Source organism: Lycorma delicatula, chromosome 10 (genome assembly GCF_047948215.1).
Source record: "Lycorma delicatula isolate Av1 chromosome 10, ASM4794821v1, whole genome shotgun sequence".
Lineage (NCBI taxonomy): Eukaryota > Metazoa > Arthropoda > Insecta > Hemiptera > Fulgoridae > Lycorma > Lycorma delicatula.
This window is the reverse complement of record NC_134464.1, coordinates 92,581,434-92,606,055: the sequence shown is the minus strand read 5'-3', so window position 1 is coordinate 92,606,055 and position 24,622 is coordinate 92,581,434. Positions and strand designations below refer to the sequence as shown.

General features: G+C 33.1%; 1 protein-coding gene across 1 annotated transcript in view; it reads right to left on the bottom strand.

The window, feature by feature from the left end:
* LOC142331576 (uncharacterized) overlaps window positions 1–23,180 on the bottom strand; it is a 103,161-nt gene extending 79,981 nt beyond the window's left edge. Inside the window, exon 1 of the mRNA XM_075377578.1 lies at window positions 22,773–23,180. Within this exon, the coding sequence (XP_075233693.1) occupies window positions 22,773–22,775 (3 nt within the window). The 5' untranslated portion in view covers window positions 22,776–23,180. The remainder of the gene's footprint in view (window positions 1–22,772) is intronic.
* Window positions 23,181–24,622: the final 1,442 nt, after the last annotated feature.

Sequence of the window (24,622 nt, the reverse complement as noted above, 5' to 3'; positions counted from 1 at the left end):
GAAAAGATACATTATAATAATAACATGTTTCCGATGATGGCATGGGGGACCCTCAAGAGTGGATTGAGGGCGCGAGGCTATGGGTGTACGCCGTGCATGCCTATGGCCTGATATAAGAAGGATTCAACTGCCACGGCACCCTGGCACGACTGATATACTGCTCAACGGCGGTTCTGGTCGCCCCGAGGGTGCTTAAACAAACTATAAATGAGACTTCGTAGAAGAAAGAAAGAAAGATATGGTATTGATAAGTTTAATTTTAATTTTAATTTCATGGTCTTTTGAGAACCTATCCCAAATTTTAATATTGGGGCCCTTTACACCCCGTAAGTGTTTTACACCCCGGGGTGTTGTCAGTTGTCTTTTATGTTTTAATGTTTATTTTGAAGTTTATGTTTTTAAATAAAATGTAAGGGCCCTTTACATCCTTACATATGACGATCCTGATGGAGATAATAATTTCTTTTAAAGAATGTGACGAGGGCTAATGACCTTAGCAGTCGATGCCCGTAAAAATTCAGTTATATATAATAACATGTTTCCTGTATAGTTTTAAAATAAATATCATTCCCGTGAAATTATAAAGAGATATTACTAAAATAAATTAATTGTACGTTATTTTAATTAACTGTAAATAAATATTACTTTCTGGAATCATAGCTATGCCGCAAGAAAAAAAATATGGTAGTCAGTCGAGAAAGACTTTTTTTCATTTCTCGACGTTTTATGATCCTGGAACCCAAAAAACAAAAAAAAAACTGGGGAGTAATGTTCGTACGTACACGTGTTGGCGTGTTTGAAGCTTAATTATTTTTGACTTCATAAGCCGATTTTGATGAAATTTTGTGCAGAAACTCGTGTACGGGTGGGGGGGGAAATTTGTCGATAAATTTTGGGTTCAGTATCTACAGGGGAGATAGGGGTAGGTATTTTCTTTCGGATCGATCTTCTAAAAAGTTTTCAAACGTAACCAAACCATACTAACACTCGCTTAACGAACCAAACCGTACTCGCTTAACGTGCGTGCATGCTTATCTTACCGTCAAAAAAAAACATTTTCTCCCGAGTTCTCCCCCTTTCCCAAAAATCAAAAAAAAGATATCTTTTTATTTGTTACATTTTTAAAATGAATTTTTGTACGTCTTCCTAGGTATAGTAGTAGTGCAAGCGACTCAAAAAAAAAAATTTGGGGCCAATCAAATTTTAAAAATATCGTGTTTTTGAACTTTTTAAAACTTTTTGCGGTTTATTTCAACTTTTAATAACCGTAATGTAATAAAATTTTATTATAATTCACCCCTCCGATCCCAAAAAAGGATCATCTTATGTTACGTTTTATTGGTTGTACATTTTTAGTGGAGTGAACATTTTTAGTTTTTACCATTTCATATAGTAAACGTAGAAAATCAAACGATTTTCTTGGAAAGGACTTGAAGATGGGTAAGCAGAAAAAAATACCAATTTTTTAATTATTAATTTTTTTCGTTCAGTTTTTTAAAACAATACGAAACAATCGCTCTACAACAAAACTTTCTTTTAATCTTGGAACATACGCAACCGTTTAGCGGTAAATAACTCTGTGTACACATAATCCTCATAAATATGAATTGAATATTTAACGATTGCGCGTGTATATCCGGTTTAAACAAACACAGGCATAGTTATAAGAAAGATATGACCTTGGTTTATCGTTTAAATAAAAGCTATGTGCTATAATAATATCATCATTAGTGTATCTGCCTAAGGCTCGTCTCTGGCCTTAAGTCCCTTTCGATTCTCTCTGCTATTCCCAGTTAAATTTTTAACACCCTGATAGTCTTCATTTCCTTTTAGACGGTGGTCTATAATGCTTACTTTTTTGTATGCCAATTTTTATCGTTTTTTTTAGCTCGGTTTTAATTAATCTTTCTTATCTCATGATATATCTCAGTCGATCGGCTTTCTTATTCGGGATTGTTGTAATAAAGCTTGTATTTTAGTTCGCTCTCCTCATTACATTTTTGCCTTTTACCCTTCTACCACCAGATTTTTGCCTTTTCTACTAACAGCCTACCACCAGCCATATCTCCTATACGCCCACATTTCAAGTGCTTTAGCCTTCCTTTTTCCCCTTATTATTCTTACATATTACACATTCATACAGGTACATACTCCAAAAACATAAAACTTTACGATACCCTACTTCAATTTTAACTCCGCCTTAGTCGACAGTTATCTTTTTTCTCTTAAATGCTTCATCGATCATAGCTACTCCTGTTTTTATTTCGTTTTCACTTTTGTAATGTTCTGTTGACATGAAATCTAAGTATCTATACCGTTTTAGTTGTTCCTTTTTTTGTGCAGCCATTTATTGATTTATTGTGCTATATCCTCGGTATGCCAAAGCTGTGAACTTTAAACAAGTTATTCTCTATCCGCTTTTGCACTGATTCCTTTTTTCTTTGTCCGGTTCTTACAGCTGAGAGAAGGCGGAATGTATGCGCAGTAAACGAGAAGCTAATATACGCTGACTGCGTGTTTAAAACTAATTAATTCTAAAAAATTAAAATCTATTAATTTTAAGGAGAATGATAATATTGATATTAAAGAAATACAACTTCTTAAAAAATATACTGCTGAACCGGTAAAATAAATTTTTAACCGAATCGCTGGTATTAATATAAAAATTAAACGGTAATCCTAACTGAAAAAAGGTGAGAAGCGTATGATTTGTAAGCACAGAATAAGTTTCTTTACATGTAATCTGACAAATACCCTAGAAAAACTTATAAAAAGTATATATTCCGGCTTTACTACAAAATAATGACCACCTCTACAATGTAGTACAGATGCCACCCGATTGTAGGAACAAAAAACGTAGTAACCGACTTAATACAAAATATGTTCATCTCGTTGGACGAGGAAGAAAAATTGTCTTTTACTCGTACATTTGTGATCAAATATTTTGATTCCGCGCAGATAAGATTCTTTAAATAGAATTTGTAGAACTTGCTATTTTAGAAACTTTAGTTAGTCGGCTTAGAAGTTACACGCGTAACCGAAAACAGATAGTTAAAATCAAACGCTATGCGAATGACCTTTAAAGAACTAAGTGTGGTATTCTGCAAAGACTGTTCTTGAGCCTATTATTTTTTATTTCCTTGTACGAAGTAAAGGAAGTATTGTGATGGCGAAAAATTCCGGTTTTCAGATTTTAACGGAAATATCCATTTTGACCATCCCTGAATCCATTTAGGCTAGTTTCGGCGCGGGGACTGTACGTACATATATATCTCTCGTAACTCAAAAACTATTAGCCGTAGAATATTGAAATTTTGGATTTAGGACTATTGTAACATCAAATTGTGCACCTCTCCTTTTGATTGCAATTGACTGGACCGAAAGTGTACAAAAAAGCCCAAAATCAAAAAATAATTTGGATTTTGGATTTTTTCTTGACTGCAGTAATCGGTCCTCATAGAGAGAGCTTTTCAACGATATGTCATAAGCGGTACTTATTTTCATCGGTTCCAGAGTTATAGCCGATAAAATTTTAATTAATGAAATATTTAGATCGTATAAAGGGAAGACATATCGGTTTGAATCAGACTTCATCTCCTTTTTTTAACTTTTTTTTTAATATAAATATATTGATTTATCAATAATTATTAACCTCTAATTGTAAAAAAGTATGTATACGTAATTTAATAAGCGTACAACTAGTATTTTCTTCATTTATATAAATGATTTCCGTAATTTAATAATAATCTACCGAAAAACCAAATCATTCCCTAACGATACAAATCTGTTAATCTCTAATTTCATCTGGGAAAAGTCGGTGTGAGAACACAGCTTTGTTGAGAATGTTTTTACAACGATTAAAATACGACTTGATTTAAATTTACATTAATAATAAATTTAAATAAAACTAATTAAATTTTATTTTTTTCGACCAGTAGTACTAAAATAAAAAAAGTTACGTTTTTACACCATACGGAGGCCTGTAAAGGAAGCAATACGGTTGTTTTTCTCGGTTTAAATAATTTGCAAAATAAAATTACAAGGGAATTATAATTTATCGATATCTTAGATGATATTATCAAATCTTAAACTAGTAATAGTAGTTGGATATTTATTTTAATTTTGCTAGACTCAGGAATTTTTTCTTGATTTTTTTATTTGGGAAATGAATATTTTTAATTACTTTAGCCTTCAACACGAAGATTAGTTTTTTGAGATTTTTTTCAACCGATAATTGAACCGCTGGTTACTTATCAAAAGCAGATTTTTGGAATAATCTTACGATTTATATATTTTCTTATTAAAATCTCTCTACTTTCCAAATATAACTACATTTTCTACCAAATTGTTAGATTGGAATAATTCATGTTGTAAAACCGAAACAAAAAGAATGCAATAAAAGAAAAGAGTAGATTCAGGACTTATAAATGGAAAAAAATAATAATTTCCGCACTAAGGCATTCCGATTATTCAGTTCTAAGTTTTTCACGTTTTTACAGTTTTTTACGGTAATACATCGATAAAATAAAATTTAAAGCACCTTTTTATTAAATAAACGCAGATTTAATCAATTCTTTTATTAATAGTTCATTCACTCTCTCCCTGTAACATAAATTTGTTTTTTATTAGCTTCCGAATAAATTAGGAAAGTATAATTTATTTAGAAAAATATTTTAATATTTTTATTAAATGAAATTTTTTAAATTAGCTTTAGTTATTAGTCGAGAAATATTATTACGACACTACGAAAATAAAAAATTAAACAGTGTATACTATCGGGATATTTTTATCGTATTTAATTATATTTGTACGTGCTTTGTAAACACTAAATAAAAGTTTTTATGAATTTTTTTTGGATCTGAAATTATTTTTATACTTGTTTTAATTACTTTTTTAACAGAATCTTTAAAAAAATAATATGAACATTCTAAGAGCATACTAAGGATTGGTGCCTAAGCTTCCCCTAGTAGTACAGCCGACGGAATTGTGACTGCTTGTCAAATGACAGGATACGAGTTGATTTAACCTTATAGAACGATTTAGAAAGTCGTATTAATTCCATTTACAATAAATATATATTTAAGTCGTAAACAATAAAATTAAATATATGTCGGCATAATTATTAAATACTATACAGTCAGGGCGAATAAAGCTCGCTCTTCCCCTCTAGCCAAGGGGCTCCGCCATCCGGACCTCTATTGCGTTCATTATCCTCATCCTTGTGAGAATAATACTAATAAATAATAATTAAAAGCTGTTAAATTTATATAATTTATCATGGTATTGTAATTTCTTCAATCTAAAATGTTTGGTCAGCACAGGACAAAATAGGCCGGTACGGTCAGGCCAGTTTCAGAGTAATCGGCTCTCCGTCTTAAAATACAAAAGGGTCTTAAAGGGCGACCTTAGCGCAAAAGGGTAAAAGAGTACTTTGCTCAGTTCTTAGCGATGCCCGAAAAACACTACGAGAAGGTAACCGTACTTCGTTTCTATTTTTTTGTGTTTTGTACTTCCTTGTACGAAGTAAAGAAAGTATTGCATCGTGAAAATTTTCAGTTTTCGTATTTCAACGGAAATATCCATTTTGGCCATCCCTGAATCCATTTTGACTAGTTTTGTCGTGACGTCTGTACGTACATATGTACCTCGCGTAATTCAAAAAAGATTAGCCGTAGGATGTTGAAAGTTTTTGATTTAGGACTATTATAACATCTTGTCGTGCTCCTCCCTTTTGATTGTAATCGACTAAGTGTCCGAAAAAGCCCAAAATCCTGAAAACTTTGGTTTTTGGACTTTTTTTTAACCGTAGTAATAATCCCTCATCGAGAGCTTTTCAATGATATATCATAAGTGGTACTTATATTTATCGGTACCAGAGTTATAGAAAAATAAAATTTGAAATGTAATTTATCGGGCGTACATGTGGTACACAGATTTTTTAATGTGGTTTTTATTTAATATTTTTAATTTTTTTTTAATTTTTGTGTTTTTCTTGGAACAGTTCGTAAACAGAACAATCTAAAGAATGGACTTATCATTACAGCTTTTCTCTCTGGAATGTATACCTACAGATTGTCCCCTCAGGAGACTCTGGTGCAAGCTACATACATAGCCCGTTTGAGAAGCATTGACTTTCCAAGTGGAGACCGGCCAACGGTTTGTCGATAGTAAAGTTGAATAACGGCAAGGAAAGCAATCCGGTTGCGGTAACAACCGGATTACCGGTATAAAGACTATGTTCACTGAAAAATTTTAGCTCGATCGGTCGATTAGTTTTTGCGTGAAAAAGTAACAAACTAGTACAGTTTTTGGAACTTTTGGAATCCAATTTAAGGAGTAAAGTTTGCGGTTTAAAATAATGTACGAAGTACACAATTTTTATTGTTGACCAGCTGTTAGTATTGCCAGCCTATACGATAAAATGTTTTAAAATATTTCTAAAAATACGTACTCATACATGCTCCTAAATTTCGATTTAGGTTTTTAAGTAATTATTTCGTTTTTACCTGAATAAATTATTGAATATACACAACTAAACTATCGGTTTATGTTGTAAATTTTGTGTTTCGTTTAAAATAGTTTCAGTAATTAACGTTTTTGTTTTTAAAATGAATTTTTATTAGGTACAGCAAGAATAGTACGTTTTCTGTCTATTATTCGTCTGTTTTGCTTCAATAAAAATCCGATTTTTAAAAATTATTTATTTTTTTACTGACTTTATTTACAATAATTTTCTCAAAATTAACTTCTCTATAAGTTTTATTACTCAATTTTTTGCATTTATAAGTCATTTAATAAAACTATTCTACTGCAAACCTAAAAAAAAAATGTTGTTTTTCGATACCGAAGTTTGTGTTTTACATCAGCTATCTTAAAAAGTACTTAGAGTTCTGAGACCAGTTTTATCCTATTTCCAGGCTTAAATTACACAAGAAACCACCAACTTTACTCTCTTATTTGGGTCCCAAAAATTCAGTAGCGCTTATTTTTATTACAAAAGCTGAAATACGGGCGATATCTTTCGCTAGCCGTAACTCGAAAATAAAGCGTTTCCAAACCTACGTTTATATACTTTTTTTTACTATTTTCCCCAGTAATACATGTCCTGAAAGTTTCTTTATCTCTTCATGGAACACTCTGTATAAATAGATTGTTTCTTTAAATATGCCTGTCTCATTATAGACTAGTTGATGTTTATAGTTCTTGGAACTGAAAATAGCCAATACGTTGTGCATTAAACATATGAAAGCGAATCCGGATGCTAATTAAGACAATATTAAAAGTACGTTAAAAACCTCATAAATAAATGTTCTAAGAATAATAAAATTACTTTCATGTTTTGATGAAATCCTAATCTCATGCGAATGAAAGGAAAGCTTAATTTTATAAAAATGAAAAAATTGGAGATTAACAAAAAAGAAAGAAAAAAATATATTTATTGATTTCTAAAATTCTGAAATTTTTTAAAATGTTATATATATATTTATTTATTTATTAAAAGAATATATTGAGAAAAATGTTTTAAGAAATTGGTAAAAACAGATCGAAAAAGATCTTGAGAAACTAAAGATAAACAGAGATTTTATATGTGAAAGAGATACATTTAGAAAATTGGTTGATTATTTTAAATTTTAAGAAAAAATAAAACCTTAAAGGAATCAAATAGAGCAAAGAATGAAGATAAAATAAACAGAGATAATGAGGAAATTTTGGGAAAAGAAAGTAAATTATGTAAACATGGTCCAAAGATGGCTTAAACAAATAAAATTTTATCAAAAATAAGATTATATAAAATGTATATATATATATATACTGATTTAATAATAATAATAATTGTATGAATCAGGAAAAAAATATTTCATCACTTGAAGAAATGAATATTCATGAACTATTTTATTAAACGCATGTGCTTATGCATAGCCTATAGATGTAATAGGTTATTTCTGGAAGTAACACGTGTTTCAAACGGAAGTACTATACTTTCGCTTTTATTTTGGTCACACTTCTTGATTTCATATTAATATATGAACAACTGTGTATTACTTGTAAACGGAAGAAAGCAAATCAAACATTTTTTTAAAGTTTTATGTTTATCTTTTAATGTTACGTATATCTGTACGATTCAAATACGAATCGGCAGAACAAAACATAATAATAATAAGAACAAATAGATAGGAATGAATTTGTCGAACTCTGTGGTGGAGAGGTGGCGTCTCGGCTTTTCATCCGGGGATCCCGGGCTCGAATCCCGGTCAGGCCTGGGGTATTTCATACTCTAAAAAATTCCATTTCCATATTCCTACATACGAAATTCTACGATGAATTAATTCGTCAAACAACATAAATATAAAAACAATGACGACCTAAAAAAAATAGCAGGTTTGCAAATTTTCTACTCAAAACCGGAAATCATGAAAAACTTTAAAGATTATTCACAAAAAACCAATAGAGACAAGTACGGAAAAATAAATGTCACAACCCAATTTAAGTATTTAAAAGAAAAAATCAGTAAAATGCAATAAACAAGGAATTTTCGGAATTACGGAGATTAAAATTGCTAGGCAAAGAGATTTATAAAAAAAAGGATCCTTCTATATACACAAAATTGAGGCGTTATAATACTGTAGTCAGATGACTATTCTCATACTGGATTAAAACTGCAAATCTGACTGACCTAGAAAATCTAAAGGAGAATCAGTGGTTCTAGAAAAACAGAAGGATATAACATGAAAGAATAAAGAAATTTATGAAATCAACAAGATTTGGAAAACGCAATTCGAAAAACAAGATTCAGACTGACGTTACAGAATGATTATAATCGGGTCGAAGACTCTTTAATTCTTTAAGAATGAGTAAGTTATTGTTATTTTTTGTTTACACTACAATATGACGGTTGAGGGTTGTAACTTACGCTAGGCGGTCGTGGTTGGAAGAGGCCAGGCAAAGCGCAGTAGTAAATTGTGTAAATACTAATCGAAATGACTGTCGCATCGGTAGCATCCTGACAGAGGTCAAACTGATGACTGTTGTGTTATCAAGTTTAGAATGTCTAAAAGATGACCTCTGGTAAGGCTCATCAGTACTAGGAACGGAGATCCGGGATTGTTACAAAGCGGTGGGGTGTCTTCCCCTACCGGGGAGACATCTGCCAATATAGGTTATTAATTAATTTGATATTTTTCACGACTCGATAACCGTGGAATATAAATCTAAAAGATACATTAAGGATGAAAACTTCAAGAGTAAGAGTCTGGGTTAACGGTGTTTTTTGTTTTTTTTTTAACGTGATTCGTGATTCTTTTACATATCATACAACACTTCTGATAAACGAGATTGTTCCTTTATGAACTCTGCACCTGTTATTGTGTCCATTTCATTGCCGGATAAAAAATCTGTTACGGCATATATTTAAGTTATTTAAGCTAAAATTGCTAAATTGCTTGACCGCTAATGTTCTTTTGGTAAAAATGTTCGATCTCAAAAGCAGATGAGCGGGATGACTCATGCTGCCTGGTTGGGGTCGTCAACCTTTTTCCTCATCGAGTTGTTTGTCTCGTATGTAGGTTCCTCCGTAGATACATCGTTCTTTATATTTTAGATTAGTTTTTCATCGATCATCTCTTTTGCTTAGCTCGGATCACTTCTTTCGCATCTTTGGTTCTGGAGTATAGGACTGACCGTATAGATCCATACTGAATAAAGCCAGCGTATTCTTGATAGGTAGGTAAGTTTCCTATGAGTGATCTAAGGCTGTTTCTGTTTGGTGGCTGCTGCAAGACAAGTCTAACGGCTGAAGTTCCTATCGGGAAAAACTGGACCTAGTAACTTCTACGAAATACAAAAGAGATGAAGTAGTAAATGTAATATCCATTAGAATGAACATCCTTACAGAGTTTTTGTTTGTTTGCTAAGCACTTCTCTTGCCGCCGCCCCATTCGATCGCCCTAAAGCATAAGACCGACTGTCTTGCCGCAAACGGCTACTGAGCCTCAAACAGCTTAGCGACCGGTATCCTACATAGCTCCTAAAGCTTACCTAACAGCGTGAGCGGACTAAACGTGGTGCCATACACCATCAGCTTACGTGTGCCAACCGCTCACTTGTCGTATATTTGCTAAAATGGGTAGGCGCACCCCGTCAACTACTAAAAGTATATATGACATCCATAATAAAATTTATTTCGTCTAGGCAGCAATTCGCTGCCACGCCTAGGTTGCTGAATGCCATCAACCACCTGTCCACCATTTAATATCGCTTGGAGCCATAATAATTGGCTTGTGGTCAGCCGTACTCAGGGTTAGCTTCCCACAGCGATGCGATAAGAGTCTTTTCCTTAAGCAAACTACGGATGCCGATTGAAAAAAGCAACCGCATCTGGGAACTCCCACACGGTCCGACAATACGGCTCTCGCCACATTGACTCGCCGCTTGTGAGTAGCCAGATTTCCTCTTGACCTCTAAGTTCCAAGGTCTCTGGTCCCACCAAGAGCAGGGCAGTCAAACATCAGGTGTTCATTTGACTGGACTTTCCCGCAGACACACAGCTCATCAGCTGTCAGGCGAAACCGAAACAGATATCGGTTCAAGTTAGCGTGGTTGGTGAGCACCTGGGCACCCGTTGCCCTTAAAAACGAGCTGGAGGCATACCATCCCCCCAGATCCTGTATAAACGTATACAGGGATCTTCCCTTAATCGCAGTGTCCCATTCCAGCTGCCATGCTTCCATAGCGAGACTCTGCAGCCTCTTCCGCAGGCAGGAGATGGACAACCGAACAAAATTTAGATCCGGTGCATTGTGATCACCGTTCCGCTTCGATACTGCCCCGGCTCGAAACCGTATCCCAAATACCTCGGCCTCCCGGCCTCTTCGCAATCTCTACATGGCTGCCCGAACCTTCACTACCGAATCTATTGAGAGAGCTTTTCCCAGTACGATAGTAGCCTCGTAGGAGATTGTTTTAAAAGTACCAGTGCATACAGTTAAGGCTCTGCGCTGCGCACTTCTTAAATTTTGAAGATGTGCTCTATTTATATCCAACCTATATAAATCCAGTAATGGCAGTTACTTTTATACGGATTTGAATACTAGATCGTGGATAATGTTGTTCTTTGGCGTTTTTTTTTTCTTTAAACCTCGGGTCCACCGTTAGGTATTACTTCAGAGGATGAAATGAATGATTTGTAGCGTGTGTGAGAATACCATGCCTGACAGGGATTCGAAACCGAGACCACCGGATGAAAGGCCGAGACGCTACCACTCGCACCACGGAGGCCGGCAATTGAAACCCAATTGCCAAAGAACACCCAAACCCCGTAGAGGAAGACACCCGCCTTGTGACGCTTCCGGTTGCCACTTTATCCCCCCCCCCTCATTAATGGCCCTGATGGGCGTTAATGGGAAATTACCAAAGAACACCGGTATCCATGATCTAGTATTTGAAACCGAATAAAATTAATCCTTTATTAGGATTTGAACCTGACAACATCGATTTCAAAATCAGCTGATTTACGACGACGAGTTTACCACTAGACCGGCAGATTAAAATAATTCTTGTTATTGATTTTTTTTTTTTTTTTTTGTCTGAATTCATCACAGAAGCTTCCAAAGAATCTTGTGTGTTGAAATATTATTATAGAAATTTGTAATGTATGAAAACTATCATACCTGACCGGGATACGAATCCGGAACTTCTGGTGAAAGGTTGTCAGGCTTCCTCTCCGCCACGGAGATTGGAAGTTGTATATCTTCAATTTTATTTACTTCTTTGTAACATTTTATTCTTTATTGGTATATTTTTCCTTCAAGTAGATTGGAAAAATAGCGGATTACTGAATAAAAGATAAATATTTTAATCATTCAATTTACCTTAATCGATTCCTGTTTAACAAGAAGAATGATTATATATATATATATATATATATATATATATATATATATATATACACTGAAAAAGTGATTACTAAACTTGTTTATAACGGTATAAAAAAATAATAATAAATACTATTTCCCAGGAAGTAACCTTAAACTTGAAACATCTGTGGGAATTTACTACTAATTGAATTGCAAAATGTACAAGTAACGTTTAATTTCACCGTTAGTTAATGAATGTTAAAATTACTTACGGCATAGAGAAAGTTATTTAATCCGACTTTTTGTAACTATTTCTAACATTTATTATAATAAGCGTAAATTTTAGTCTATAAAATAACAGTACCTTATAATATTTCTACAATGAATTAGAAGTAATGGATTTAAGCTCCACCCACCAGAATAGTTAGAAACTCAGTAGTTATTGATTAACGCTCACCTTTGGTGAGCGTTAATCAAAGGAATGTATATTACGTAATAAAAGGAATGTATATTACAGCTTAATAACTACTATATAAGAGTATAATATTTATTAGAAGTCGTTTGGTATAGGAAGTACGAGGGTCATTCCCTAATTAAACAGACAAGTAGCTGTACAGCAAAAATGGATTATTAAATAAATGCAATTTTTTTGTCTACTTTTCACGTAATCCCACCAACTTCTCTGCGCTTATCCTATCTTTTTATGAGTCTTCTTATCCCCTCAGCGAAGAATTCTTTTCTCGAAGCCAGTTTTGTACTTTTTCTTTACCTCTTCGTTGTCGTTGAACTTGATACCACGCAAAGCTTCTTTTACCGGACCAAACAGGTAAAAATCCCAAGGGGTAAGGAAAATGAGGTAGGAGCTCCCAACCCGCTTTTCCAATAGTTTCCAGCGTTAGTTGTGCCGTATGAGATCGTAGATAAATGAACCCATTCGTTCGTGTAGGGAATAAATCTGTAGATTTTTCTATAACCCATTATTAAATTTTACTAGTCCGGCCGGACCTTCAATTGTATTCCTTCCGCAAAGGAGAGCAAGTTCTAACCCTCAACATGTTCGTTACCTCTTTAAATGTAAGCGTTACCTAATTTTAAAATTTAAATCTAAATAGTATAAAATAAATTACATTAATATTAATTAGTACTCGTAGCTTTGAATAATTATCACCGATGAACTATAAAATTGCTGACCAATTTCGATGTGATAATTTTATTATACTTTTATCAGCTATAGTTTATTTAGATTTATTTTATTGGAATTTTTTCATCTATCGTTATAACTACTGTTTACACAGGTTTGTTTTTTCATTTCATAAAATTTTTCAATACTATGAAAAAATAAGCATTTCTATATCACAATCGGTTTTTTAAGCATCACTCTAGCAAATGATCAAAAAAATAACAAAAAATTTAATAGAAGTAAATATAAAAACATCTTTGTTTTAATATGCGTTAATTATATATTTAACAAACTTATTTTATGGAAGAAAATGAACTCTGTGATTGCTTATGCCAAAAATTTACCCGCGTTTTCCTCAAAAAAAATGTGACGCATTTATTACAGTTTAAAATTGCCTTAGCTTTAAACATAAAAATTGTGTGTGTGTGTGTGTGTGTGTGTGTGTGTGTGTGTGTGTGTGTGTGTGTGCGTGTGTGTGTGTGTGTGTGTGTGTGTGTGTGTGGAAAATAAAAATTTTATGTAGGGGATCTTGCTATTTTCTATATTCAATTGAAATTTGCTAAAACTATTATTCAGCAAACCGATCCCATTTTGTATTTATAGGTTGAGCAGAAACATTTTAAAACTAGAAAAACAAATGTTAATAAAAGATGTTACAAATTTGGATATACTCTGGTAAAAGAATTGTAATAAATTGACGTTATATTTATTTAACGAAGGCGAAATCATTCGCCAGCTGAAATTTGCTTAAGAAACGTTTACAACCTACATTTATTTGTACTTTCTTCTTTATTTTCACTAGTAGAATATGTCCTGAAAGTTACTCGTATTTTATGTGGATCACTTTGTGTAAAAATAGTAAAGGTTAATATAAACTTTGGTTACAGTTTTGATTTTTAGGAAAACAATAGAACTCGATGTGTATTGCGAATTTAAACAAATTAATTGAAAATGACATCAAAGGATTTGATTAAGATTATTATAATAAATAAACTGACCTTTAAATAAATTGAACGTAAATTACGCAAACAGGATGAATTCCTCCTTTTATACCTATCATCAAAATAAATTATGAAATTTGATACCATCCAGGCTTGTTCGAATCGTACTATTTCGGTAATTAAACCGGAATGTGGATGTTCGGATAAACAGTTTTACTGCTTCGTAAGAAAATTTATTTCAGATAAGAAGTTATAAATAATTTTAATTTTACGTAATAATATTTTTTATTCATAGTCAATTAAAAGATAGGTCATTGGATCGATAAATTGACATCCATGATTTAAATTAGATTTGTACCTATTTATTTTGTTAGAATGCAGTTAATGTTGTTCTGTTAACCTGAAATATTTTAATTTCAGTTCTGAATAACGGTTAATTTTTTTTAACCTCGTTGGTGATGCCACTGACCTCTTACGTGAATTAATCTATAAGTAAAGTCGCTTAATTTGCTTATAACGTTTATTATTATTTTTTCCTTATATTTTATTACAGAAAGTTATGTAAAAACTTTATTAAATTCCTAATTTTTTAATTTAATTTATTAAAGTTAAATTTTAGAATACTTTAACTTTAAATACGTTGTTCTCATGATGGTCGGTTTACACTAGAATATAATTAATGAATCGGTTTTATTATTAGTTTAATTGAAAATATTTCGCAATATTTTTTTTTTTATTATTTATTTACTTTTTAATATTTTATTTCTGAATTCAGTTTTAGTATGTAGGATCTTTTAGTCGATGAGAAAATATTGCGGGTATGATATAATGATTTTTATACACCTTTTTTGAATCATCAGTCATTAGAATGGTTTTATACAATTGTATATTCCTTTAATTTTTGTGTTATACAATTAACCTTAAAATATGTAAGAAGCAGAAATGCGGACACTACATAAGACAGACCTTAGCAAACTTGAAGTGTTCCAAATTCGATGCCTGCGCCAGATCATCAGAGTCTCACTGCAATCGCAGCCGAAATAAGGATATCCGCCATCGCCGTGGTCAACAGCCAACTGTTGACCGTGGTCAACAGTCGAGGAACAGATTCAAAAACGAAAACTGCGACGGTTTGCCCATGTCTGCAGATGAGTTTAAACCGACTACTGTGTAACCAATGGTTCAACGGTTCTGCTCAGGAGCTCCCTGTGGGGTACGGGATTGGCAGGCCCAAGCTAGCCGAGCCGGTTGCGATTGGGCTTTTCGATTTCGTTGTTTGGAGGCGGGAGGCACGATCGTGATTTATGTTTGCCGATGCTGAGCAGAGTGTGAACGGGGAGTGCTCAACCCTCTTCCCGGTTGTAGGGTTGATGGTGGGCTGCTGCGAGTTTGTTCTGCCTACGTCTTGCGCTGCCCAATGTGAGTCAATCGTTTTGGCCCTTGGCAGGAATTGTCCCGTGGGAAAATACATCTGAGCCCTTACTGCTACGTGCGAGCTCTGAGATATCGGTATCATGGGTCAGGCAGTACCTGACTCCCCGGCTCGGGTTAAACCTGTGAGAGGCGGCTGACTGGGAGAACTCTGGTAGGATGAATGATCCGGGACACTTCCAACAGTCTCTTCGCTCGCACCTTGTGGTATATTAAATGGCGTAATTATAGGTTATGGAAACAATAACACCCACAACGTCCGTGGCAGAAAGTCCACGTAAAGTACCTCATCCAGGAGAACCTTTTACTTCGGAAGCGAAGCGAAAAAAGAGCGAAGGGGTTACGAAATCTGAGAAGACGAATGAACTAAGGTTTGACCGGAAAGCCTGATTTAATAATCAGGATAAACGAAGGAGATTTTTCAAGGAGATCCTTTCGTGATAACTCGAAGCGTCACAGCAGGACTGTAAAGGAGACAAGAAAGGCTAGTGCTAGTGTACTTGTAGAGACCTCTCAACGAATCGATTTTTCTAGGATTAGTCCTTTCGTGATATCTCGAAGCGTCACAGCAGGCCTCTAAAGGAGACAAGAAAGGCTAGTGCTGGTGTATTTGTAGAGACCTCTCAACGAATCGTTAAGAAAAACGAAAGCGACGAAAATGGGAGTCACGGACGTCGGGGTCTCTCCGCAAGGAACTTTAACACCTCAGAAGGATTGGTCTTGGCCAGGAACCTGCTAAATTGTACGGAGGAAGAAATCGTCGAGAAAATACATAATCAAGGAGTAGTAGTGCGTCGGTGACTGAACAATCGATGCAATGGAGAAGTTACATCCTCCGCGTTGCATGTATTCACTCTCGACAAACCAAAGTATCCAGAGAAAATAAAGACTGGATTTCATTGATCGGACGTATGTTCGTTTATCCCGATTTCATTGGGGTGCTTTGGATGTCAGAGATTCGGACACACTGCGGCACGTTGTATGAAGAAACAGATCTGTGTCTGCAAAGAACTGTTACATCCCGATAACCCGTGCAGGATCCAACTGTATGCGTCAATTGTCGTAAGCATGATTCACTGAAATTTCGGAATTGACCTATCTGTAAGCATTCAATAGCTGTTCAAGAGGTTAAAACAACACAAAATTCAGTTACTATGAAAAAAGGAAAATCGTGCAATGCAGAACGCCAAGGATTGCGTCCTATACACAGATTTCTGCAGCTCCTGCTGCTCCATTTAAACCAGACGACACAGTTTCTCAACTGGCACCAGCTCTAGTAAATATAGTCGATCGCATTATTAAAGAAAAATTGACGAGTCGACCATCCTGAGAATTAGTCTAAAACTTACGAAAAAAAACCAGATGTCTCCAAATCAAAGATTATTAAATTAATATTGAAAGAACCTTCGACCACTCAGTAAATGAAGGAATGTGACGCCAAACCACCGAAGAGGTCTGAGCGGGATTTAGTTATAGTCAAAGTTGAAACTCAGAAGATACAGGAAACTATAAAGTCTGAAGTAAAGATTCTAGAAGAAAGTGATTTTGAAATATGGAGCTTCCGGAAGCGAGGAGGCTATTAAATGAGAAGGTGATGACTTTAGCCGTACCACATCCATTAGCGGGGAGTGCATCGAGTCTTGACTCAGATGTGTTGGTGACCGCACCGTCTGAGCCGGTATCAGATACTGGCAGCAAGACATCCTTCGAGATTTATTTCGGAGGATCAGAATTTTCCATCTCCGAGGCCTCAGATACGTTGGAATTCGACACTGAGGAGGGAAAATAAAAATAATGGTTTAATGGCAAACCTAGGCGATAGGAAATAATAATATGAAAAGTTTTAAGAAATTATGACGAATTTAATAAAAGATGAATTTTTAATAACTGTATGACTTTGTAGTTATTTTGAGAGAATTGACGATAAAAATGTTTTGTATTTTTAAGCGGAAACACACATTGGATGAATATTTACAACACAAGATCTGTTCCTACGATTGCCAAATCTTATGTTTACCCGTAAACCTTCAGTCAAAATAAAAAGGAATATTTCATACGAATTTTTTCCCAAATCTATTTGCTATTTATTTTTGTCTTCTAAATGTTTTTTTATGAATATTCATCCACAGAATATAAATCATAAAATATTTTAATATAAAATGGAGGAGACCATAATTTAAAATTCAAAACAAAATTCCCTGTCTCTGTACTAGAGTGATAGTGTCTCCGCCTTTCATCCGGTGTTCCTGGATTCAATTCACGGTCAAGCATGGCATTTTTCAAACGCTGCCAGCTTCCATTTTCATTTTTCCTCCTCATGCTTCTTCGTAAGGGTTGTTTTGTGGAGTTGTAAAGAGGTGAAAAATGGTATTATCGCGATTTCCAGCGAAAGTTGACATCAAAAAAATTTGTGGTTATTTAAGACACAGAAACGTATACTTTCACCAAGTTTCGTCAAAATTAACTTATTTTTCCGGAAATGAAAAATAAAAAACGAAAAAAAAAGTTTTTAGCATTTTTCTCGGAAATTTTGAGGTTATGTTAAAAAGTAACCTCTACAAAGTTAGATTTTTGTATGACCTACAACTTTTGTATCGGAAAGTTTTTTCAACCCCGCAACCCCTAAATCACCCCTCCACCACCTCCGCTTATATTTTTGCGTTTATTAAAAGCTCCTTTACCATTTCCACTCATAAAATTCCAGGTAACAATTTTTTTTTCTCTGAGTGTAATTTGGTCGGACTATTTTTGCTAAATCCCTTCATCGTGTAGTTAGAATACCTTTTAATATTTTGCATTTCAGGATAACCAAACCAGAATTTTTTGGCTATTAGAACTGACAAAACGATATCCAGTAGACTCTTAGATAATATATGTAAACTATTAGAACCGTTGATTATCCTATTAAAATATAGCTGATGATTCGATTTAAATGTGTTTTTAGTTGCCTTTTCTTGATGCTTTTAATCACTCTATTTATTAAATGTTTTTTTGAATGGATAACATTGTTGAAGAATCCTATATAATATGTAAAAAAAATACAAATTTAAGGATTTCGGACAACAGTTGTTATATTTATTTTTTTATTATCATTATAGCTGGCTTTATTTAGGACATCAGTATTTGTAAAAATTAAGCTTATAATTTTAAATTATCTAAGCCACGCCTTTTAAAATCTATAGAAGATAGAGGGAATTGCAATTTTCATTAGATTATAAAAGACATTTTATATTGTTGTTAATTAAATTTCTATTACTTTTTTTTATTTATAAATATAAAGCCGGGTAGAATTTTGTTGTTAATGTATATCATTATTATTATTATTATTATTTTGAACGTATCTGACCTACATTAATCTTTTATAGTAGTAATAATAAAGTAGCTATATGGAATAGTAATAATAACTACATCACTGTCGGTTATACTTTGTAATGTACAACGTGTTAGATTATCACTACGAACGAATATTAGTCATTAAAAATGTTATTTTAATAGTTTATTACTAAAACGTAATAAGTTGTTAAAGTAATACATGTCTTTTTATTATATATATTATTTTGTATCAATCTTAATAGTGAGATTTTACGTGTACAATCTTAACCCACGTATACACTTTTTTCACTTTTAATTTATAATATTGAAAGAATCTGAAATAAAACGTTTACAAATCCGCTTTTGTTTTCTAGAATGTTCTAATTTTACTTTACAAACTTATACTTGAATACTTTGGTGTGAAAAAAGCTGTAACGTAATGCATGACTTTCCCGGCTATTAACAATAAAAATTAAGAGTTAGAACCGAAAAAAGAAACAAAAAGCACAGTATATATTTCTTAAAGGAGATAAATTTTTTAACAAATTTTTTTTTTAAATATTCATATATAGATTAAGCTTAACAAATTTTCTTAAGTAAAATATTCTCTAAATCTAGCATCCTTTGTAAAAGAGGCTAAAATTTCAAAAAAAAAAGATTTTAGGTCGGCGGGATTTAGAAAAGTTGTAAATATTTCTTGACGGCTTTATACTCGTATATGATGTATAAAATTTTAAATAAATTTTGAAAAATATTGAAACCAAAGGGAGATAAAGAAAAAGAACAAAAAACATATTTTTAATTTTAAGAGGTGGGGAGTGATTTTTTGAAACCTTTTGGATTATCAATTTAAACATTAAAGGTAAAAAATCTGTTTTAATAAACTTTTTCCTAAAATGCTTCTAAAGAAAATCAAAATTGATTTTTGCGAACCCCCCTCTCTACGAATTTATAAAAAATATCAGTGTCATATATAGAAATATTTTAGCCAAATTTGGGGAAAATCTGTTTGATCAATTAAGAAACGAAAGGGCCATAAATATTTACACGCGTAAATAGTTTGTGTTTTTTTGATTGTTTAACTTTCGGAACTGCCGTTAGGTTTTACTTCAAAGGACGATATGTACGAATGTAAATGAAGTGTAGTCTTGTACAGTCTCAGGTCGAATGTTCCTAACCCACTGAGTCGGTCTAGCGGTTCAGCCGCAAAGTCACCGTAAATCAGCCGATTTCGAAGTTGAGAGTTCTAAGGTTCAAATCCTAGTAAAGACGGTTACTTTTATACGAATTTCAATACTTGATCGTGGATACGGGTGTTATTTGGCGGTCGGATTTCAATTAACCACACACCTCAGGAACGATCGACATGAGACTGCACAAGACTACACTTCATTTACATCGGTACATATCATCCCCATTAATATTCTGAAGTAATACCTTACGGTGGTTGCACAGACTAAACAGAAAAAAAAAGAAGGTCGACCATTCCTGAGATATGTGGTTAATTAAAACCTATCCCCACCAAAGAACACTGGTATTCACGATCTCCTATTGAAATCCGAATAAAAGTATTATTTTTTTTGTGCCTTTACTAGGATTTGAACCGCAGAACTTTTGACTTCAGAATCAGCTGATTTTGCGATGACGAGATCACCACAAGACCAACCCGATGGGTTTGTTTTTTTTTTTTTTTGTTTACATTAACTGGTTGAATCCTAAAACGTAAAGATGTACAAAAACCCCAATACCCATTTTTGACATATTCTCCATAATTTCCCCTTTAACATAGTTATTCCGCTTATATTCTCCGAGAAAGTAAAACTTTTATGTATTTATCTGTAAAACTGGCAAAACTTCAAAGTTAGCAGTACGTCTTTACTCGTGTATTACACCGGAATATTCTAATAATCTACTAGAATCAAATAATTACAAACGATAATAAAGAAAAATCATGAGTACAAGTACCAGCATATATGATATCAGAATAAACTACAAAAATCCAAGTTAAATTTCTTCTATACGTATTTAGAATATATAGTAATTTATTTTTACGTCAATAGCTATTATATCGTTCGTACTTTAGGATATAAAAAAGATTAAAACGAAATAGTCTTCCGTATAAGTTCAATTAGTCAGTTGTGTTTGTACTGTATCCAGTAAGAGGATTAAACACTCGACTGTCAGGATACGTGAATACAGTATATCACAGTTATCTTATCGGACTTCTGAAACAGGTTGGCCGAACGGTGGGAGTTTTTATTTCATACCTGATTGGTCTGACGATTAACCGATAAATGAATTCGTATTAGCATAGACTATTTATAAATTATTCGTTAATTATAGCGATCGCATCAGAAAAGGTTATTTGTGTTTATTGTAGGAATAAAATATTTACAATCTCTCTCTCGGTTCTCCTACTTTCTCGCTCATGCAAAATAAAATGAAATTGACGTCTACCCCCAGACGTAGCTTTTATAATTCGATAAACAAAAATGTAATATTTACCCGTCATTATTTACAGGTATATTGATTTTAAAACTTTATAAGTTTATTTTTTAATCTTATAAACAATTATGGAAATGTACAACGATACTCGTATCGGTAGTTAAATAAAAGTTTTTTTTTTTTTTTTAAACTTACAGCGTAAAGTAACAATTTATTATCTTTTTAGGGAAAAGAATAATAAACGCGTAAGTTAAGATCGGTAACTACGTTTCTATAAGTTAAACAATAACGAAAACAATCTCAAGGATTTTGTGCAACGCTAATAAATAAATTACGTGACGTCGTATAGGTAAAGGCAATTAACTCTATGATGACACGTACAACACCGACATAGTTTCGGTAATAATATCTTGGCAATATCCATTATTACATACACTCGTTAAGTTAAAAAAAAAAAATTTACGGTTTTGCGAGGAGCAGCAAATATAAAGCGACTAAGAAATCCAACGTTCATAACATTTTAATATTATTACCGATCGACCACCCGTCATGTACTCAAACTAAGTTTGCATGACGTGGTTGTTAACCAAATAAGTAAATTATTCAGCACCTATGTTCTGCACCAGTATATGATAGTTTCTGTATAGGATACCTTTTAAGAATTAATGCAAAGTTTTCGACCCCGACAACGTACTTTGTCATACTGTATAGTTTGATAAATCTTTTGTACATCTCGACATCAAAACGATAAGTCACATATTACATTATCCCCGGAGATAATGTAATATGTATGTATAATGTAATATTGTAGATTATACTACAAATTATTTTTTTTTTGTACTTCAATATAAAATTTGTCTCAAGTATTGGGTGTCCACCAGACTGTTTAGCGGTTAACTGATCGTCACTAATCTCTTCCTTAACAGCAGATTTTCGAAGTCAAAGATTCTGAGTTTCAAGTCCTAGTAAAGATGGTTTTTATACGGGATTTTATTGCTAGACAGTAGATACAGTGGTGTTCTTGACAGGTTTTTTCTTTTTCTGTTTTTCCTCATCGACATGTCATATAAATCATCTTATCGGGTCGTGTGGGGGTTGCTTATTGTTTACTAGTTGAAAAGATTGCAACGTACACATTAGAAAAATAAAATTAAAAAAAAATTTACAATTAAAAATATATATAAGAAAACAAGTATTTATATGCATTAGATTAATGACTTTTTGGTTTTTTTTTTAACAAATGGTAGAATTACAGACAACTATTCTTTTTTTTATAATAAAAGTTAAATATAATTAAACTAAAATTATAATTTAATTTCACTTTTTTCAGGTTTTCTATTTGTCGGCAAGGTTTTTAAATCGGCTTCTTCGTTAGACAAAGATAAGGACTACACTAAAGAAAAATATTCCGGAAGTGAATATTATCATTATTTTCACCTTTAATTAACGGATATTTATATAATTTTTTTATCAGAAATAAAGAAATTAAAAAAGTTAATATGAAGAAATGCAGGTAGGCTATTTATTATATATGAGATGTTATTTTATATTTCTATACGTAAAAATTCATTTAAACGTATATTAAAATATATAACGTATACGTTTACTTACCATAGCAGCAGAATTATATGTCGATTACACAGAATACCGATAGATTTGTTTACACTTCACTTTACTAAATATATCACCGGTATTAAAAACCGTCGTACAAAATCTATATCGACTAATTAAAAATCGTATCTTATTCCGGTTTGCTTGGAAAGGATACGAACGACGATGTTACTCTGCTGTCTGCAGGACGAACTGAAGTCATATAATAGCAAAGGATTGTGGCTGCAGGAAAGTCAAACCGACTACAACAAACTTGTGCCCCACTTATGAAGGCCATAGCAGGTCCTCTCAACTCGACTCCAGCTCTCGGCTTTCTAAACCGCTCCTCATTATCATCGCCTCCTTCTCTATTTGTTATTGTCATTCACCGGACGAAGACTACGACAAGTTCTTCAAAGACGGACTTAACATGCGTCATAGTTAATATATTTTTGCGCTCTTCCGGCAGTCTATATACATGATTTCAGTTGTTTTTTTTTTTTTGCTTTTTTTAATATTAGAGCGACACAGATAAAAAAATTAAGCCATTATTAAAAATGCATTTAAATTTAAAAAAAAAAAAATGAAAAAAAGGCGTAGTGTTTTGGAATAATTTTGATCGTGATACAATTTTAAAAGGTTGTTTTATTGTCCTAAAAAAAAGTTGTGAAATTACGTATTCATTTAATCCATATGTTCATACTCTCTTAAAACACACTGAAATTACAATTTTAAAAAACCTAAAATTAAAAAAAAAACCGACAAAGTTTTTTAATCCTTTTTTTATTGTTTTTCTTTGTTTTTTGTGTTATATTTATGATACATTCTTTGAGATTTATTTTAATATAAGATATGATACAAAACGACCTGTTTGTATTGAAAAAGCCATCCTTCAAAAAGGTTTGATAAAAAAAGAGAAAAGTAATAATGAGAAACCACAAAAAACTACGATCTAGCAAAAGTCCAAAATATGGAAATATGTTTTTAACTAAACATAAAGATATTGTTGTAATAATTATGAAGAAAGCCTTCTTCATACAGATAGCCAGAATTCCATCTTCTGCTGTGTTATCCTACATTTTGATTAATATCTTCGGACTTGCTAACTAAAATTCTTTGAGTGCGACTTAGAAATTCTTCCGTATAAGACGTAGATGACATTAAATTTTAGGCAAAAAAGAGGAAGAGATATTTTTGGCGATTTTGAAGTTTTGACTGATGCCTAGCGGTCGTAGAAAATTAAGATTTAGAAGACTGAAGGTTCTTATTAATTTATTTAAAGCTCCAGGTTTTAATTCGATCGGATTCAAAGGTGATTTTTCCGTCACATCTCGAAAATCTGTCGACCGAAAAAGTTAAAATTTGGTACGAATATTTGGCTACGTACATGAGATTTTTTCGGAAAATAATCGACCTGTCAAAGTAAACGCCGGGTTCTTTTTTATTTTTCAACACGGTCCCTTGCAATTTGATACATTTAGACCGACGACTTTCCAACGGTTTTAATACCCTCGGTATAAAAAAAGAGCGGTTGTTTCACCTTTGAACTCGTTATTTGAAGTGAATCTTTGTCCCGGCGATCCATTTCTTCAGATTTGGAAATAAAAAGTAATCGCTTCGAAAAATCTGGCAAATACGGTACAAATGGAAGAGTAGGGCGTGAAGTTTTGCAGTAATCCGAGACGTGTGAGCAGGAGCGTTACCGTAGTGAAAGCGTACTTTCTTTTTTGGCCGAATGTGGATATTTGACCGAAATAGCAACCTTCAATCGGTCCAGAAATAAAGCTTAATACTTCTCGGTAACGGTCCTGTCCTTTTCCAGGCAATCTATTTGCACCGCATCATAAGAGTTCCAAAAGAACAAAAGCCTT